General features: G+C 40.3%; 2 protein-coding genes across 4 annotated transcripts in view; both read left to right on the top strand.

Moving 5' to 3' along the window:
- Window positions 1-20452, top strand: part of EDNRB (endothelin receptor type B) — a 922930-nt gene that overhangs the window by 125780 nt on the left and 776698 nt on the right. The window lies entirely within an intron of this gene.
- The window catches only part of OBI1 (ORC ubiquitin ligase 1), a 43087-nt gene continuing 35828 nt past the window's right edge, over window positions 13194-20452 (top strand). Inside the window, exon 1 of one of the 3 annotated variants that reach the window (XM_050766437.1) lies at window positions 13194-13217. Coding sequence is in view for 1 of the 3 variants with exons in the window: in XM_050766436.1 (XP_050622393.1) it covers window positions 13263-13334 (72 nt within the window). In the remaining 2 variants the exon portion in view is untranslated. Of the gene's footprint in view, window positions 13335-20452 lie in introns of all 3 variants that reach the window. The other 2 variants (XM_050766436.1, XM_050766438.1) reach the window with 2 other exon arrangements.

The following is a 20452-nucleotide window of genomic DNA, read 5'->3' as shown; positions in this document are numbered from 1 at the left end:
CCACAGGAGCAGAGGGGGCTGCAGTTATCCGTAATAATGACCTATCTCAACAACAAATGGGTAACCAAAGGAGGAAAGTGGGAAGACCCTGAGGCACAAAACCTATCCGCAGTAGGTGTGTGCCCAACCCACTCCAGCAGAGAGAACTACTGATTGCAAAGATCAGAGAGGAGAAGTATCCTCGGTCTTAACTCTTTAGAATTTTCTGCACCCCAGAAACAGCATACCCTCCAGACTCTCCATTTTCCTTTGCTTTAAAGTAATGGCTGCCAAATGAAAGATGCAAGTCACCAGAAAGGCGTTTCTTTCTTTGTAAATTCATGCGTTTGCATTATTCTTTATGTATCTGTGGTGGTCAGTTTGATAAAAGTGAACCTGGTAAGTATTGACTGAACTGATATATTGCAGTTTCTGTACTTTCAAGGCTGAGTCAAATCTGAAGTAAGCTGAGTTTACCAACATGATGCCAACTATGAAGAATGATGGCACCATTTACAGTGTTATTCTGATGCTTCTATCCATGTCCCAAAGCTCTTGGGTGTCCCACTGGTCCCTTGGAATTCCTCAGCCATTATACCCTCCCTAGAACTATAGGAGGAACTTCCATATTTGGTAGCTCTTTTTGTGCTATAATTAGATTTAGCAATTAGATTCAATGTTTTAGGCTCCCTTTAAGACCTGAAAGAACCTTTGGAGGCTATTTTGCCCAATCTCCTTGACAAGCAGCTGAGAGTACCGAGGCCCACACACGTGCAATGATTTGCCCTCCGTCATGCAGGTAGGTGAGATGTGGTGCCAACGTAACCTTCTGCCTCCTCGATTCCCGGGGTACTTAATGCTGAGACTGCTGAGAATCGAACGTGTAATCAATAACCTCATAGTAAAATGTGTTTAGGTTGCCCTAATATGGGGTCAGAGAGATAAAGCATAAAGATGGATAGGATATTCCAGTGAACAACAGGAGAAATGGGAGCTAAAAGCCCAGTGTCAAATGTATCCATGTAGAATTTGGGACAAGGACAAAGAAAAGAACTTTGGGCTGGAAATGTCTCTCAATTCTCTTTCAATCTCTCTCTTTCTCACTCTCTTTCTTTCTTGCTCTCTCCTTCCCTCCTTCCTTCTTCTCTCCCTCCTTCTTCCCTTCTTTTCTTCTTTCCTATTGTTGTTTCTTAAACCCAGTTTTTCTTTATAGAATAATTATGGGGATAGCCATGAAGCCAGGATTAGATGCACAGATAATTAAACATACGTGTCCATTAATGCACACACGAGCACATGCATGCACACACATGCATATCCTATGTACCAGAAACCAAGCTCAAGGTATGTTGTTGCAGGTTGGGTTCTCTGGGAAGCTGATTCTGAGACAGAGTTGAATATGCAGGATGTTTGTCAGGAAATGCCCTTGTGACCAATACCAGTGAAAGGGTAGGAGAGGGAAGTAGGGTAGGGCACAGGAAGAAGTCAAGCTGGGATGCAGACCCATAAACACTTCATCAGATCCCACAGGGAGCTCCAGAGCTAAAGCCACCCATTACAGTTGTTCTGCATTGTCCCCAAATAGCCAAGCCTTTATATCCCTGCCTCCATTAGTCTTCAGGTGTGAGCCACCCCAAGAAGAATATGACCTTGATTGAGATAGTTCTCTGTAGTTGAGGCAAACCCTGAAGGGGATGAAGGCTAAAGAGTGTCTGCTGAGAGTTCTCCCAATGAGCGGGGCAACAAGATTCCCCTGAAAGAAAATTTATGTGGCTTATCTGTGTTTAGCACATATTTTTCCAAGAAAGGGCTAGCCTGTACTGTATACATAGACACAGACACATATACAGTCTCACAAAACATGAGCACTTAGAGGGCAGGGCTGTTATATTGGAAGGATGAGCTAGTATTTGCAGCTATTGAAAAAAAAAAAAAAAAACACTCCAAAATGTCAGTGGCTTATAACAATAAAGACTTACTTCTAACTTATGTTTCAAGTCTGTTGCATGTGGCTTGAGATTCTTCTCTGTGCTGTCTTCACGGTAGGAGCCAGGCTTACAGAGAAGCGTCTACCGAAGTACTTCCAGTACTCACAGCAAAAGAAAAAGGGGCATGAGGAAGTAAGCACATAGTTGTAAAGTTTGAGTGTGGAAGACACCTATCTATATTACTTCTACTCATATTTCATTGGCCAAAGAAAGCACCATGATCAAGACAATTTCAATGGGACTGTAAATATAACTGTCTTCCAGGAAGGGGAGGAGAAGCAGATTTTGGTGGCCACTGTTATAAATTTTTTACAGCCACATTAATCTCAAGGAACACTCTAGGGAGACCAAAAACAATTCTGCAAGTCACCATTTAAGTTCATGAAGTACAGAAATGGTATGTGTTATAACTGTTGAAAGACAGATATGAGATTTCTGTGAGGCCCTTAAGTATAGCACTTGTTAGGGCTTTGACTAGACCCAGCAGGCCCTCAATATATTTCCATAAAATTGAATTGAAATTTGGTTTTCATGTGGATTTTCCTTGAATTTTGCTCTCTGTAAAGGTAACACAGGTAGCATATTTAGTAAAATATATAGTATAATGATGATGCTTTTAAGGTTGATTTTTTTTACTGTTAAAACTTTTGTGGTTATGAAAGTAATTTTTAAGTTTAAGAAAATCAGAAAAGCATAAATAAGAATCACAAATAGAAAAAAAAGTATAAATAAGTAAGAATAAGACATAAATAAGGGGAAAAGTGTCTTGGTTCAGCCTGCCATAACAAAATAGCATAGACTAGATGGCTGAATCAATAGAAACTTATTTTCTCACATTTCTGGAGCCTAGAAGTCTTCTCAGAATGACAATATGGTTGGGTTTTGCTGAGGGCTCTCTCCTTGGTTTGCAGACAGCCCTCTTCTGCTTTTCTCATACATCCTGACACTGTGGGGAGTAAGAGAGCTCTGATCTCTCTTCCTCTTCTTAGAAGGCCACAGTCCTATAAGATGAGGTCCTCACACTTATGACCTCATTAACTTAAATTACTATCTAAATACTATCTTCAGATACTTTCACATTCAGGGTTATGATATAAGAATTAAGGAGAAATCACTTAGGCAGTTAGCAAGGATATGGGAGTCCTCAGTAAGGCTTTTCTTTTTAATGGGTATATTTAAAAGGGCTTTATGTTTTTCTCTTCATAAATCTTGTTTTTCTGGAAGAGATTTTTTGCTATCAACTGAATTACTTTTTTCACTGTTTCTTGTCACTCTTGGTGCGTGCATGAAAGACCCTAGAATGACTTCCGGTGGCCTAGGACTCCTTGGGAAAACAGAAAAGGTGCCACAAATCCTATTTTGGAAAAAATCAGGTTTCTTCATGGAGCCCTTGGAATTAGAGGTCAATAAGTAAGTACCTCTCAAAATCTGTCTTTGTTTTCCAGCTATGCTTGTCCGCTAGGCCCTGGAAATTGTATTCCTGGCCCTTTTCTTAAAGGGTCTCACCGGGAAGCCAATAATCCAATTGAGAAATTAGCAAATAAAAAAATCTTATGGCCGGGCGCGGTGGCTCAAGCCTGTAATCCCAGCACTTTGGGAGGCCGAGACGGGTGGATCACGAGGTCAGGAGATCGAGACCATCCTGGCTAACATGGTGAAACCCCATCTCTACTAAAAAATACAAAAAACTAGCCAGGCGAGGTGGCGGGCGCCTGTAGTCCCAGCTACTCAGGAGGCTGAGGCAGGAGAATGGCGTAAACCCGGGAGGTGGAGCTTGCAGTGAGCTGAGATCCGGCCACTGCACCCCAGCCTGGGTGACAGAGCAAGACTCCGTCTCAAAAAAAAAAAAAAAATCTTACAAGAAGTGGATCTTCTTCTGTTGGTCTGTGTGGTTATATATGTGTTATGTGTGTAATCTCTAATTAATTGGGCTAAGAACAGTAAGTGCTTAAATCAAATATTTTTAAGGGAAAAGTAAAAGCTGTGGTACCTTTCAGTTCATGTAACTTTAATCTTTAAAAATAAAAATAGTCTTAGGAATTATTGTGAAACTTTAACAGGTGCTCTAAAATACAATGTCTTCAAGGTGTAAAAATGTGGTCTAAATTAGGCAGGTCAGATACTATAGGTTTGCTAAATGTTTTGAGGTTGTAAACTGCTTCTTTAGCCTTTATAAACTGTCAACTTGCCTGCTTCACAATTGGTAAGGCCTGCAAACATATGGAAGCAACCATGCCCCTAACTTTACTAAAAGAAGTCAAACTTTATCTACATCTAGCACAGAATTAAAACAACCTACCGGGTTTTACATTAAAGTTGAAAATTGCTAAGAGTTACCATTATGACACGTAATTGAAACTACTGAATATAAATCTACACACAAGGTGTATACAAACCAGTAAAAGGTGTTTTCATTTAAAGAGTATAAAAAGGCATGGAAATGTACATTTTGCCTAGAAATAAAGGATTGTCTTAAATTAAATAAAATAAAGTGAAGGGCTTAAGCAAATTGTGAAAAGATTGTAAAAATTAATCTTGCAAAAGAGACTCTGTGTGAACACACTAACTATATTCAAAAGAGTATTATTTGTTTTTTTTTTTCTGTAAATTAAACACTAAAATAAAAGCACAACGAAGTTTTTTTTTTCTTCCTTTCTTTCTTTGAGACGGAATCTTGCTCTGTCACCCAGGCTGGAGTGCAATGTCGCGATGTCAGCTCACTACAACCTCCACCTCCTGGGTTCAAGCGGTTCTCCTGCCTCAGTCTCCTTAGTAGCTGGGATTACAGGCGCGTGCCACCATGCTGGACTAATTTTTTGTATTTTTAGTAGAGACAGGATGTCTCCATGTGAATTAGGCTGGTCTCAAACTCCTGACCTCGTGATCTGCCCACCTCGGCCTCCCAAAGTGCTGGAATTACAGGTGTTAGCTGCCACCCAAGGTTTTCTTAAGATGCCAATCTGCTTTTTAGCAAAACTTGAAGAGAGTTATAAAAGGTTTGTGAAAATCTCACTTCATGGTCAAACTGGTTAAGATTAAATAGGATTGTCTATAAGGTTTCATTAAAAGTTAGGGTTAACATTAATAGCAAACTAATGCAAAGGTGAAATTTAACTTTCTCTGTTGAACAGGATTTTCATGTAATACAAAAGGCTGATGGATTGTTTTTGCTGTTTCAAATTTTTGACTCATCATTTTGGCAAAACAAACAACTTACGGTAATCTAAAATTCTATTTCATAATATCAAGTGTTTTAAATTCTAAACCTATTTGACATGTTTCCCAAAACCAAACTTTAGCCTCAAGGTTGTCTTTCCTAACCCCTTAGTTTTTGGGTGCTACAGAGGGACCCTGGAGCATCCGGAAGAAAAGTAAACAGAATTATTTAACATGTTTAGGTACATGGAATTGCCAAAATAATGTAATACTCTTCAGGTTATATTTAGGGAATAATGTTAACATGTCTTCCAAAAGTGTATGGGGCGTCTAACGTCTAAATATGTGCTATCAGTCACAATTAAGGTTGTTATGTTGTGTTATTGTCAACCACAAAAATCACCAAATTTCTTTGTTTCTGACTGTATCCAAACTGGACATTTTTGTCATTTACAGACAATTATTGTCTTAATTTTCTTCAAAATATGGTTTATAATCAAGCTGTGAAACTTTAACAGATGCTCTAATAATAAATGCAGGTTTCTAATAACAGAAAAATGTACAGGACTCATAAAAAACTAAAATGTTTATGAATATCAAGCAGAACAAGGGTTAACAAAATAGACTAAACGAATAGAAAACTAAGGCAATATTCTTAATTTATGCTTGAAACATTGCTAATACTTATTTTGTTTTTCAAATTCAAGGAAACTCTCTTAAAAGTTTTCAACACCTAAACAAGTTGTACTCCCATAAACAAGATTTAAAGCATGTTTGTTTCTCCCTGCCTAGTACCTCTAACATTTGGAAACTAGTTATAAGTATTCTTAAATTACAACAATATAGTTGTTTGCATCAGTGCAACAAGAATCCATTCTTTTTTGGAAAAACTGGTTGTTTTACCAAAGCTTTGACTGGAAGGGTCGGTTTCCTTTTAAGGAAGCAAGCTTGACTTGCAAAACCAATAAAAGCCCGTTTAAAAAAAGTGACCTCATACTTTTCTACACAGTGTACAAGGGTTGTTGACCTGTGGTAAGTAAAGAATGTCACTTTTTAACAGGCCAGAAACGCCATGCTTCTGGAATCTCAAGAAGAAAGAAGTTTACCCAACTTACATGTATTTAAAGGTACAAACCCATGTCTGGGCTTGGTTTTAAAAATCCTATCTAAGATTCCTTGTGGAACAGAGTTCCATCAAAGCCAATCAAAAAGGCCTGTATAGAGGTAATTATTCTTGCTGTACTTTATGCAAATAATCAGGCCAAGTATAAAACTTAAAGTTTATTTTGCAAACAGCTCAGTCCTATCATAAGTTGTTTGTAACAAAAACAATGACCGGAGAGAGATAAGTTATGTTTGTTTGTTTTGTTTTTGAGATCGAGTCTGGCTGTGTCGCCCAGGCTGGAGTGCAGTGGCGTGATCTCGGCTCACTGCAAGATCCGCCTCCCGGGTTCACGGCATTCTCCTGCCTCAGCCTCCGGAGTAGCTGGGACTACAGGCTCCCGCCACTACGCCCGGCTAATTTTTTGTATTTTTAGTAGAGACAGGGTTTCACCATGTTAGCCAGGATGATCTCGATCTCCTGACCTCGTGATCCGCTGGCCTCGGTCTCCCAAAGTGCTGGGATTAGAGGCGTGAGCCACCGCGCCCAGCCATAAATTATGTTTTAAAACTTATCATACATCTGTCATTAACTTTTAGACTCATTAGTCGTTTTAAATTCTTGCCTACATTTTAAACTAACCAGACTTATTCCTGTAAGCCAACCACCAATCTTCAGCTGTGGCTCACGGAAACAGAAAGGGATGGGTAATGTAAAAATCCAGAACATATGTAACAAATCTGCACGTTGTGCACATGTACCCTAGAACTTAAAGTATTAAAAAAAAAAAAAATCCAGAACAGTGTTCTAGTTCTCGGCAATTATCCTATAAATCCTGTCGGGTAACCTATAACCCCAAAGTTTCCTTCTTTTGGGGCGGGGGAGTGGGGAGTAAAACCAAGAAAACTTAACAAAGACAAGCCCCATACACCCACCTACAACAGCACAACCCATCTAAATGGCTCAAAGGTATAAAACAAACTCTGTTGTCATGTCATGACCTATATTGCCTCTACTAATAATGGTAGTCTTAATACTCATATTTAAACCCTATATTTATAAACCTCCTTGTAAAGTTTATCTCTTCTCACCTAGAAACCATCAAGCTTTAAATGATGCTGCAAATGGGGCCAAAAATAAAACCGCTCTTCTACCAAGGACCCTTAAATCAACCCCAGGAGGAGCCCTAGCTGCTGTTTCCATACCACGCCCCTCTCCAGCAGGAAGTAGCCAGAAGTCGTGGCCCAATTCCGCCTAACAGCAGTTAGCGATTCCATTCCTGAGGGGGGAAATACATTATAGGAGATAGAAAGAAATTATTAGGTAGACAGGGTAAAGAAAGTCCCCGGCAGAAAACTTTCTTTCTAACAAAAAGCAGCTAAGAAATAGCTCCTTTTCTAACTTCATGCAGTTCAAAGAAATCACGTTTCTTCTAACAAAGAACAGCCAGAAAGATCGGGCTGTAAAAACAGATAAACAGGTTGGGCACAAAAGAGTCGGGGAGTCTCCTGGGTAATCTACCAAACTTCACACTCATACAGTGGGCCCCAGTAAAAACAGTGGGACTTAATAAGCACATTCCTTTCCCTTTAGGCACACTAAGATAGGGAAGCTAAAAGCGAACTCTGAGATGAGGTAGGGGCGATACCTACAACTGCAAGAAGATGTCTAGGAACAGACACAGAAACCCTGCCTCCTAGATAAGCAAAACAAAGCGGCACAGACTAAGAGTTTGCCTATGGCCGGCCGCGGTGGTTCACGCCCAGCGCTTTGGGAGGTTGAGGCAGGCGGATCACCTGAGGTCAGGAGTTCGAGACCATCCTGGCCAACATGGTGAAACCCTGTCTCTACAAACACACACACACAAAAGCCGGGCATGATGGCGCGCTCATGTAATCCCAGCTACTCGGGAGGCTGGGTGGGAGAACTGCTTGAACCTGGGAGGCGGGGCTTGCAGTGAGCCGGGACAGCGACACTGCACTCCAGCCTGGGCGACGCAGCGAGACTCCAGCTCAAAAAAAACAAGAGTCTGCCTACATAATCAAGGAATGGGGTGAATGGGGTGAGAACTGATAGAAATCTCTGCTCTATGCAGACAGCACATCTGGCCCCAACTAAATCTTTGGGTCTTAAGAAGATAAATTCCCCACCCACCACTCCTCACTAGCCCGTTTATAAAAACCCTAACATTTTTACCGCGACTTGGCAACCTGCTTGAGACCCTTCTCTGTGACAGAAAGCTGTTCTTTCTTTTTGCCTATTGAACTCCTGCACCAATCTCACTGTGTGTGTGCGTGTTTCCGCAACCTCTATTTCCTTGGCCGTGAGATCAAGAACCTTGGTATTTACCCCGGACAACGAGTCTGCTTCACAATGACTGGGAGCATTGAGGTGTTGAGCCCTATTTCCAGGAAAAGCAACTTGAGAACTCCATGGTTAAGTTTAGCATGCCTTTGTGGGAGTGGTACCCTCAGACAGAATGCAATTATTTGTAGAGCTTCAGTAAATAGAATGAAAACATCAGTTTTATTAAAAGGGGCCTGACTTTGGGTTCCTATGGCGGAGCGTCACCTTGGAATTTCTGTTCACACGTAAAATAAGGTAGGAAGAAAATGAATGTGCTCTGATGGGCAACTTAAGAGACAAAAGCAGTCAGTATCTCAGAGTTGGGTTCCCTATTCTGCTACTTTGCCCCACAGCCTCTCCTCCTTGGTGGTTCCTGTTACAATATTGCTAGAAGTGATATTTGCTTCATTTATTCTCCAGCACTCAACAAACATTTGTGAAGCACCCCTTAGCCTTAGGTAGAACTAAAATATTCTTTTTTAAATGACCTAATTTAATACAGTCACCCAATTTGCAACATTTAAAAATATTTAAAATTATAACTTGCTGTGTCACAATGGCCAGAGGCTAAACAAGAGAGAAATAAGAGCATCCAGAGAGAAATTACTATACAAATAGGCATTTCATGATTGAATAGAAGAGTTGGGCTCAGTTGTTCCATTTATAAAGTGGTTCATTACTAGTACAGTGGCTGGCACATCATTGGTAGTAAATAAAATATTTGTTGAATGAATAAATGAAGGGAAGGGTCTTTTTTGTTTGATTCACAGTTGTATACCTACTCTTACACCAGTGTCTGGCACATGAAAGAAGTTTAAAATATTGGCATATTGAACAAATAAATAACTATTTTTATTTATTTATTTATTCTGCAATTACTATACTGTGATTACATACAAAGTTGATGTGCGGGTTCAGTATTAAAATCTCAACTGCTACTCAAGAGGCTAGAGTTAGTTCCAAAACAGTGCCACATAACTTTTCCCACTAAAATGTAAGCTCCATGAGATGGAGCTTTGTCTGAGTTAGCTGTGCCTTAATGCTTTTAATAAAAATACATTAAATGAATGACTGCTAACTTCTAGGAGTTTTACAGTGAAAGCAACCAACATGTGTCAAACTATTCTAAAAAAATCAAAACCGAAACCGAAACCCACTGTTTAAGAGAAACGCAAGTTTTCTGCTGCAGTAACAAGTTTTTCATGCCAACATCTTGAGACACCTTAGTTCAGAATTCCTAGCCTGTGAGAGGACAATACCATACCTGACGTTCATGCTACTGGGCCAGCACCCCTGATTAATTTTTAATGTATCTTTATGAGTTTCCTCAGTGTTAACCACAATCCAGGTGGGGGCGTGTACAAATTTAAAACAAACAAAAAAAGTCTTTCAGGAATGAAAAATAAATGTAAGCTGAAATCAATATTTATGAAGTTGTGATTAATTGACTGATGACCAAATGATTACAAAATCTCTGTCTGAAACATCTACTCAAATTTATTAGCTTTGACCAAAAAAAATTAAAAAACAATCCGAACTGGGTCAATGGAAGAATAATGCATTCCTAATCAATTTTTAATAGCACTTAAGATTTTATATTTTTTCAAACTTGCTTTTAAATAATTTATCATCAAAATGAATCTGATTTAAACACGGGGTAAAAGGTGTTCCATGGCTATTTGATGGTTTTCTTAGCAAAGAAATTCAATTATGACTGACTTTTTATTACTGAGCTACTTTATTAATAATAGTTCATCTTGCACTTACACAAAGGCATTGGGCCAACATTCTCAGAAAGTCTAGTAAGTGTGATCTAGGATTTAGCCCCAATTCTACTGTTATCTGTTGGTTTACCTTACATAGGCCTCGATTTCCTCATCTGTGAAAGGAAGGGCCTGCATAACAATCCCTAAGAGCCCTTTTAGCTCTAAATATTTATAATTCTAAGGATGTAGGACAACTTTAGCCCATTCCAGGTGTCAAATGTAATAGAACTCGTCAGATCACAGGGCTGCTCATAAAGCTACCAACATGTGGTGATCAAAATTCAGCAGCAGTGAACCACGTACTTTTTGTTTTCCTATTAGGGTAATGGTAGGATGGTTTAGTGATTTGGGCCAAACGACATCTATTTAGAACATGATTTGTCAAAAAATGGGAAATGTCCTTCACAGAGCAGAGAAGAGATAATTCCTGACCTTAAGCCACTTGCAACGCCTGGGAACCAGCCTGGCATTAATCTGAACTGAGGAAGAGTCCTAATCAATCTATATTGCTAACAATATTATTTGGATATGTGTGTGCAAGTGTGAGGGTATATGCGTATTGATTCATAAAACATTAAGTGAATAAAGCACCTGTTTATATATACCTATATTATGCTGTGATTTTGTGCCTATGTATACAGTAATAGATAAATTAATATGTTTTAAGGATATATTCTAGAATGTTAATAGTGATTTCCACACTGGATACAGAGTTGAGGCAGAAATATGGAGGAACTTTTACTTATTGTTTTATATACTTTTTAATGGTTTATTTTTCTTAAAATGAGCATGTGTTATTTTTATAATTCTCAAAAAGCAATAGAATCTTCCATTTTGAGATTAAAAACAAGTAAAGACACTGTTTAAAATAAAAGAGCCTGGGTTTATTATAAAGTTAGGCTGTCGCAAATGAGAATATTACTATTTGTGGAACAGTAACCTAGCACAGACATTAGATAAATTGGATGCAATCCCTGACCTCAAGAAACATAGCCTGTTGTGGGGACAAACACATGACCAACTATAATACAATGTCATCAGCAGAGAAATAGCTGTATGGACTGTGCACTGAAACACTGAGAAGCTGTGGCAATGCTATGAAATGTGGAAAGAGATGTTAGAAATTGTCCAGATTTTAATACTTAAAATGCAGGATATGTTTTTTAAAATTATCTTTGTGACTAGGTATTGACAGCCATCAACAAGATGATTTACAAGGAAATGGAATTGCCCCATTAAGTAATGGAAATGTTTTTAAAATAAATGTCTTTACAATAGAATACTATTGAGCCTTAAAAAATTAATAAAATCCTGTCATTTGCAACAACATGGATGAACCTGGAGGATGTTGTGTTGAGTGAAACAAGCCAGACACAGAAAGACAATTACCACATAATCTCACATGTACAATCTAACAAAGTTGATCTCATAAAAGTAGAGAGCAGAATAGTGCTCACAGCTGTAATCCGTAGGCCAAGGAGGGGGAATCCATTGAGCCCAGGAGTTCGAGACCAGCCTGGGCAACATGGGGAAACCACTCCCTGACCCTCGAGGCGGGCAGATCACTTCAGGTCAGGAGTTGGAGACCAGCCTGATCAACATGGTGAAACCCCGTCTTTACTAAAAATACAAAAGTTAGCCAGGCGTGGTGGCGCATGCCTATAATCCCAGCTACTCAGGAGGCTGGCTGTGGCAGGCGGACAGGATCGCTTGAGCCTGGAAGATCGCTGTGTTGGAACCGCTACACTGCAGTCTGGGTGACAGAGTTAGACCCTGTCTCAAAAAACAAAACAAAACAAAAGTTGCCTGAAGCCATGGAGCTACCATGTAGGTAGGAAGTTGTTGGGGGCAGGGATTTCCGCTGGAGCAGCCCAGGTCCAGAACCGTTTCTTTTAACCATGAGGCTGCTTCTTGAAGTCATACTGCCTCTTTTTCAGAAAGATTAGTAAAAGTTGTCTCAGTGGTCTTGTTTTTAAATCGCTCAACTCACAGATTTTATTTGTTAGCATAATTTATCACATCAGCTCTTCCTCGCTTAAAGTAAGTTGCAGATAAATTCCAAATCTGCTATACTTCATTTAAGATGAATTTAGGAACTTTTAGGTTTTTTCTTTTTTTTTGTTGGTAGGAAAAGCTAATTTATAACCTCACAAATAATTCTCCCTTGGGGTTCAACAGCAGAGCGGTACATTTCGTATCCAACCATGCACCTGAAGTCAAGACGTTAAAACGTTAAATCTCCTTTTGGTGGAAAACCAAGAACAGCCCAAGGGAAAGCGTATTTTCAGGGAAAGCTGCGATTAAATGTATCCGGATCGTCTCAGACACAGATAAGGAGACAATCACTGTTTTCTTAAGTGAATTATTGTACCCTCTGGAAGCACATTATATTATTTGAGTGGAAAGAGAACTGACAGAGGTGGAAAGCTGTTTTGAAAAAAAATTGAAACGTGTAGATAACGTCTTTTCTCTTCATGTTTTGATTGCGCTGTGTTGACGGACTGTGTGGGGTTTAATAATTAGGGAAAAACTCTCCTTCACCCCATCCAATCCCCGATAACAATTTGGGGATTTTAAAAATCGCCTTTCCGTATCTTCCTCTCTTCTCTCCACTATTACGCATTCCTTTAGATTTTCCAAGATCCTCGAGACTTGTAGTAAACTACCTTCCTACACATTCGTAGGTATCTTGCAGCTCCCTAACCAGTGATTTTGTTTTATTTTATTTTATATATTTATTTATTTATTTATTTTTTAATGAAAGGAAAATGCCTTGGAGATCGCGCGTTTCCAAAGTGCGTTTTCTCTCCCAGGCGGGTTATGGCCCTATCGGGCCGCCGTAGCCGGTCCGCGCGTGCCCAGTCTTGGCGAGGAGTCGCGGTAGGTCGGCGGGACTTCCGTGTTGGCGGGATTCTGAAAGCTGCCATGGCTCAGACCGTGCAGAATGTTACATTGTCGCTCACTCTGCCCATCACGTGCCACATTTGCTTGGGGAAGGTAATGGGTGATTGTGGGCACAGCTACAAAACGGGGTTGGATATGAAGTCGCTTGCCGGGCCGAGGGCGGTCTCGTGCGGGGGCGAGGAAGGGGCGTGAGGCGCCGAGATGGGAGAAAACGCTCACCCGCGTTCTTGATGGGAGCCGCGTCCTGGGAGACTGGGACAGTGCACCGTGATTAATGGTTTCATCTGGGCGCCTTTCGGTAGAGGGTGACAGCGGCCCGTGGTCTGCCAGGAGGGCGGCGAGACGGCCCTGCCACCGCCCGCGGCCTCACACCGGCAAGACGCCGGCCTCGCAGGAGGCCCCATCAGAAACACGTCGCAGCGATATTTAACTTCCCTGTGCAGGCTCGCGTGGCGTGTAGTGAAGCCTATTAAAACACATTTCCTGGGAGCCTCACCTCGGGCTCTTTATTCCTCCGTGTAACTAGTGTTCATCTTCTGGGGCCTATGGTGCTGTGTATTGAGTCTTTTCCATTTCCAAGACCTTTTGCCTTTTCTTATCCTGGCCTTGAGGATGACCTTTGCTCTGAATTCCTAATTTGAAAAGTAAATAGTAAGTGCCTGTGGAGGGTATTAGAATAAGAGGTGTGGCCTTTAACTCCAAGAATGGGTCAGTCAGGAGATAGAATACTCTCTTTGTGATGCAAGAGGTGCCTACTGTGTTTGTGAAACAAGGTAGGGAAAGTGGTTCTGACTTAGAAACGGAGCTTTGAATATTCTAATGCATTCCTCCGCTCTTTCATTTCCATTTGCGCCTCACTTTTGGTGTTTTAAAGAGCATTTCTTTACCGAATAGATCAAGAAGGGGAAAGATACAACCACCAATTTTTTTCCACCCTGAATTATTTTTACGTCTGTAGTGTGTCTGGGTGTGTGTTTACCCCCCAGCGCAGACTGAAACTACAGCCGTAGACTTAGATTTGAGAAATACAAACTTCTAGAGCAAGCATTTGAGTGCCGGCCAGTACGATCTGCCTGGGGTGATTCAAGTTCTGTGTGAATTTACTGGGTTCAAAAAGTAGAAGTAAGTCAGCATTGGAAGCAACTGATAATTCTTGATAGCAGTCAGAATGAAATGCCAATGAAATAGCAAATGTGCTGGGAGATTATGTATTGGGGATGGCTTGATCAATTTGACTGGAGAGATTAAGGATGGCCTCCTCGAGGGTGGTGTTTGAGCTGGCATTTGCTACTACTTACTGCCTGCATGCATGGCTAGGGGGAGGGAAGAAGCGATGTTTCTATTTGCCGCAGTCTGCATTTGGCTCCTGACATAAAGTCCCTGGAAATGGGTGTTAAATTCTGAGTTAATTTCCTCCAACACTAGCTTTAAAGGCTGATAAAAATATGCTTGGGAAGTAATTTTTTACACATTATACCTAGTTTCCGTTGGTTACAGGCTGTCTTTTGCAATTGTGTTGACAGTGTTCTGTCTGATTTACCAAACCTATACTTTCTGTATTTAATGAGAGTGATACCTCATAGAATATAGTGAGTGATTTGCAGACTACAGAGTGCTTTTGTATGCATATATTATTTTGTTTACTCTTCACACCAGTGCTTTAAGATAGGGCTGTTTTTCCATTTTTAAAATAAGAATACTATAGCTTAGAGTCTTTGTGGTTGAACCTGTATACTATCATTTGTGTCTTCGGAGTACTAAGGCTTTGAGTCTTCATAGTTGAACCTCTATCATTATCATCATTCGTCTTCAGATTACTTCGTAAAACACTCACCTAAGCTCATCCATGATAGCAGGCACTTTTAGTGGTTTTTTTTTTTTTTTTTTTTTTTTTTTTTTTTCTGTATTGGTTAACTTTATTATAAAATAAAAATCAGATGATAAAAATAAAAAGATTAAGACTTTTTAGGCCGGGCGCGGCGGCTCACACCTGTAATCCAAGCACTTTGGGAGGCCGAGGCAGGCGGATCGCCTTAGGTCAGGAGTTTTGAGACTAGCCTGGCCAATATGGTGAAACCCCATTGCTACTAAAAATACAAAATTTGCCGGGTGTGGTGGCAGGCGCCTGTAATCCCAGTTGAGGCAGGAGAATCGCTTGAACCTGGGAGGCTGAGGTTGCAGTGAATTGAGATCGCGCCATTACACTCCAGCCTGGGAGACAAGAGTGAGACTTTGTCTCAAAAAAAAAAAAAGAAAAAAGAAAAGAAAAAAGAAAAAATAAGGATTTTTAAACTGGCTTCCCCATCCGCCTCCCCAGCCAGATACCACCATGGAAGCAGAAATTTCGGTGAGGGCCTGAGTTCTACATTCAGACTAGCCGGGTTCTAATCTTACCAGTCATACAACCTTTTACAAGTTACTTAACTTTTTAAATTTTTCTGAGATGGAGTTTTGCTGTTGTTGCCCGGGCTGGAGTGCAATGGCGCCATCTCTGCTCACCGCAACCTCCGCCTCCCGGATTCAAGCAATTCTCCTGCCTCAGCCTCCCGAGTAGCTGGGATTACACGCATGCGCCACCACGCTCAGCTAATTTTGTATTTTTGGAAGAAACGGGGTTTCTCCATGTGGGTCAGGCTGGTCTTGAACTCCCGACCTCAGGTGATCTGCCCGCCTCGGCCTCTGTGCACAGCCACTGTGCCCGGCTGAAGTTACTTAACTCTTTTGAGCCTGTTTCCTTATCTGTAACAGTAGAAATATGGTAATAACATGAATTCCCTATCCTTTCAGTTTTCAGAAGATTACACAAAGCATGTGCAAAGTTCAGCATAAAGTCTGGCACATAATATTTAATAACTGTTAGCTTTTGCTGTAGCCCTTGAGGCCAGCCCTCAAACTGAGGAAACCAGCCTTTTCCAGTAATTGTTCTTCCCAGTTGCTTTATGAAGCTGGAGCACTTCTAAATGAAGATTTGCATTCCCAACCAAATGAGACCTGTTTGTTCTGGAAATTGCCACAGTACATCCAGAATTTTCAACTGGTTCCATGACTCTTGCCTTTTGTATAGTGAAAGCAAAATCAATATGATTGTGCTTCTCACCCTTCTACACATATTATACTGTGAGCTACTAAAAATGGCCTGTCCTCAGGTTCACTTCTGCTTCCCTAACACAGAGCATCTCTGGCCACTTCTGAGAATGGTCCTAAGGTCCTTCCTTCCTAGCTCTTTTTTAAAGATATTTGTTCTTGTGCCATTGTCACCGTATGTCCCCAGATCTCACAGTCACCATCTTCTCTTTTGATTATTTGATTATTCCACTTTGTGATGGAGGGTCACAAAGTGGATACCATGAAGGGAGAGAGGTGAGGGCAGGGCATTAAATCTGAAAAGATAGATGCCAGTGGGATGGAGAGGAAGGAGAGAGAGCCTAAGTATTCACCTGTTAATGCTTTGCCTTTGCACTTAAAATTGGAAAATTCAGAGCTCTGTCTCTACTTCAGTCTTAAAAGTGAATATTCTCTACCCAATAATGTTTTTAGTTACTTTGTAAATGTTGTAAGTAAGAGCTGTATGTGGCCTGAAGAAGTTAGGTACCATCCTATGGGATGATTTTTGTATAACATATTTTCTTGCCTATTCTTCCTTTTTTTTTTTTTTTAATTTCTTAGACTGGTGGGCCAGCCAGCAGAAATGTAGTAATGATCTATCCCAGGGTATCTGTTAAGTGACATTTTGATAGTGCTACCAGGCTGTTACAAACCAGTTTACCTCTAGATAATTCCGGGGTTTATCTTTTCAATTGAGACTCAAACTGTGAAACCAAATTATGGCATGTAATACTTTCTATTGGCCATGCATGCATTTTGCCATGAGTGAAAGCCAAATGTGGCCCGCAGTTGGTTTTATGAAAGGATGAAAGAGATTCTCAAGAGAAGTGCAAAGTAATGCTTTTTCAACATAAATGTATCATATTCGGTTATTTCTCATTTGACTCTGAGTCCAGTTTTGGGCCCTACACTTTAAGATAAACAACCAGAGTATTTTGAAAGCATTCTGGGAGAGAATGAAATTGGGGTTGGAAAGTAGGTGGACTGAAATAGTTCTGGAATGAATGGATATGATAGAGAATCTTTAAATAATTAAAATATATTTCATTTGGAAGGGACTCAGGCCTTGTGTGGCTCCATAAAATAATGATTTCTACTTAATGTTAAGGTCAAGCTTTCTGGCTGAAATAACCAGAAATGAAATCAGCTTCCTTATAATGCAGGAGTTCCTTTGTCTTGGAGTATCCTCTAATGGACTGTTTCCCATAAGGAATGCTATCAAAAGGATCCCTTCTTTAGGGGGTGCCTCTCTGCTTCTCACCCATATTGTTTATTTAAAATATTGAAAAGATAGGGCTAGGGACAAAGCCTTATGCAACTTAGAGTCCTCACTCCAGTATGACAAAATTCATTAATCACTGTTCACTTGGAGCTGTTGATTGACCAGCAAGTCATCCACGTCAGTACATGGAGCCCATGTTTGAGTCCTGATTGCCTCTCAGTTCCCAAGAGTGGATTTAAGAACCAGCCTTGTACATAATTGTCATAAGTAATTTGCTTTGGAAAACAGCCATATGGACTGCAAGTTCTACATTTTTCTCTTTTTTCCAGTTTAAAATAAGTTTGAAGGATTTAGTCACTTTCAGAAAAGTCTAACAATATTGTATTTTTACATAGTGTATAATAAATTAATTCAAAAATCATAGATGTATCCTAGTAATTTTCAGGGTTGGTATGTAATAGCTGACATACTTACTTGACAAATACAGTTCCAGTTTATCCTAAAGCATTTCTGGTAGGGATGAAGGTGGGAGAGAAGAGATGTATCATCTCTCCTTTTACCTGGACAGGAAGGGGGAAACAGTACTATAGGCATTAAGTGACTTATTTCACACAGGTTTTTTTTTCCTTAAGTTATAGGACCTAAATTTTGGCCCAGAGCCAGGGATGTCTTAAAACGTAACCAAGAGCTATCCAGGAATTCTACTTTGAAAAGTTTCCAAATTCCTAATGTTGAAGTAGTAGTGCCCCTATCATAGTCATTTTTACACCGAAGACTAATCCTTTTTATTGTCTTTCCAGGTCTTCACTAGAGAAACCCATAAAGTTTTGACAAGGTACTAGAAAGAATAGTATTCGTTCTAGAAGCAGAGTAGGCTCTTGTCTCTAGTGAGGGGAGGATGCTAGAAGGGCAGGGGGGTTGATTTTATAATAGATATAATTGCAAGACCTGTTGGTAAAGTGCATCAATACCCTCTTCCCTCCCATCACCTCCATCAGTGTCCAGGATCTCACTTCCTTCAGGCACATCGTCTTGTATTTATTATTCCCAGATTATTGTTCACTAACCCTGCTCCAAGGAAGAAATAACTGTTTCTTAGTTGAAATAACACATGATTTTGCAGTTGAATCACACTGAGTACAAATGCTAGCTCTACCATTTATAACCCATATCATCATTTCTTAGAGTCTCAGTTTCCACAACTGAAAATGGATTTGATACTAACAGTCCCACTAGCTTATTAGTAAGATTCCTGTGAATATCCCATACTAGTGGTTCTCAACTAGGTAGAGGTAGATTTTGTCCCCCAGGGACATGGGGCAGTGTGTGGAGGCATCTCTCGTTGTTTTCAAGGAGCTGCTGCTCGCATCTGGTGGGTAGAGCCCAGGGATGCTGCTAGACAAACATCCTGTAATATGCAGGAAACCCCCTAAAACAAAAATTTCTTCAGTCCAAAATGTTAGTAATGCCAAAGCTGAGAAACGCTGTTTGAAGCCAATGTATAACTCCTGGTAGGTGAGTCTAGGATGATATGGATATTAATGAACAACAGCCTTGGGCATGTCTCTGCCCAAGTATACTTGCTTTTTTTAAGAAAGGGGATTTGGTGGTAGATTGGAGTCTCTTAAGACTGGAACATCCTTAAAAGAAATGAAATATCAGAGTAGAGTAACAGATTATAAGGTTAATATATCTGCCCCAAGGACTGCCCCCTCAGGCCCATTCCAGTAAGAAGGGCCCATCCTTTACACCTGGGGGATATACCCTAGGGCAAGAGTCGCCAGTCTCAGTCCAGTACTGGTCAGTCAGTGGCCTATCAGGAACCAGGACTGCACAGCAGAAGGTGAGCAGGGATCGAGGTGGCATTACCACCTGAGCTCCGCCTCCTATCAGATCAGAGGCAACATTAGATTCTCATAGGAGCACGAACCCGAATGTAAACTGTGCATGCAAGGGATCTAGATTGTGTGCTCCTTATGAGATTCTAATGCCTGATGTTCTGAGGTGGAACCCTCCAGTCTGTGGAAAAATTGTCTTCCATGAAACCAGTCCCTAGTGCCAAAAAGGTTGGGGACCACTCCCTAGGATACCACTTTAATGTGCTTACTCCAGATGAGTTTGGAATTGTATGTTACTTACCATTGCCATTTTTTGGTCTTGTATTTTTATTTCATGAGTTCTGTTTTATTGCAACAGGTCTCATTGGAGAGTAAATCGGATAGAAAGTCTAATAATGTGACAATGATGACTTTTTTTTTTTTTTTTTGTCTTGGAAAGATCTTATTAAAGAAAATCATGTGTGTGTTTTGTTCTGCCCAGAGCAGGATCTGGGTAGAAGAGGATGGGTGCTAGATTCTTTGTGTTTTGCTACCACAGATTACAGTCAAATATATAACAAGTAACTTGTTTTAGTAGTTATTTAGAAATTTCTATTCTCCTAAGATAAATTAATTGATTCCGTTGTCTAGAAATCTTCATCTGATAAATACTCATTCCAGTATTCATTTCCAAAGAAATGAATTAGCTGTTTCAGAAATCCTCCAACATAAAGGTGGTGATAATACCAGGTATCCAACAGTGCAGAAAATTTTCCTGTGGGTGACATTGTTAATGGCTCTTAGTAGACAGAGCCAAGCAGTCTGCCTGTGGTGGTGGTTCCGTATCATTTTGGCATATTAAATGTGGAGGTTAAACTTTTGCTTTTTCACAGTTTGACAGTGACTGTTGACCTTTTGCTGCTTGAAACATTTTTAGGATTATTATCTCAGCCTTTCATTATAGTACATCAAAATTCACTTTTATTAATCTTACAGTTATTGTCAAAGATGAGAAAGACACTCCCCCAGGTCAGTGAGCCTGAAATCTATTAAGGAAGACAAGATGT

The sequence above is a fragment of the Macaca thibetana genome, chromosome 17 (genome assembly GCF_024542745.1).
Source record: "Macaca thibetana thibetana isolate TM-01 chromosome 17, ASM2454274v1, whole genome shotgun sequence".
Taxonomy (NCBI): Eukaryota; Metazoa; Chordata; class Mammalia; order Primates; family Cercopithecidae; genus Macaca; species Macaca thibetana.
This window is presented reverse-complemented; position numbering and strand designations above follow the sequence as displayed.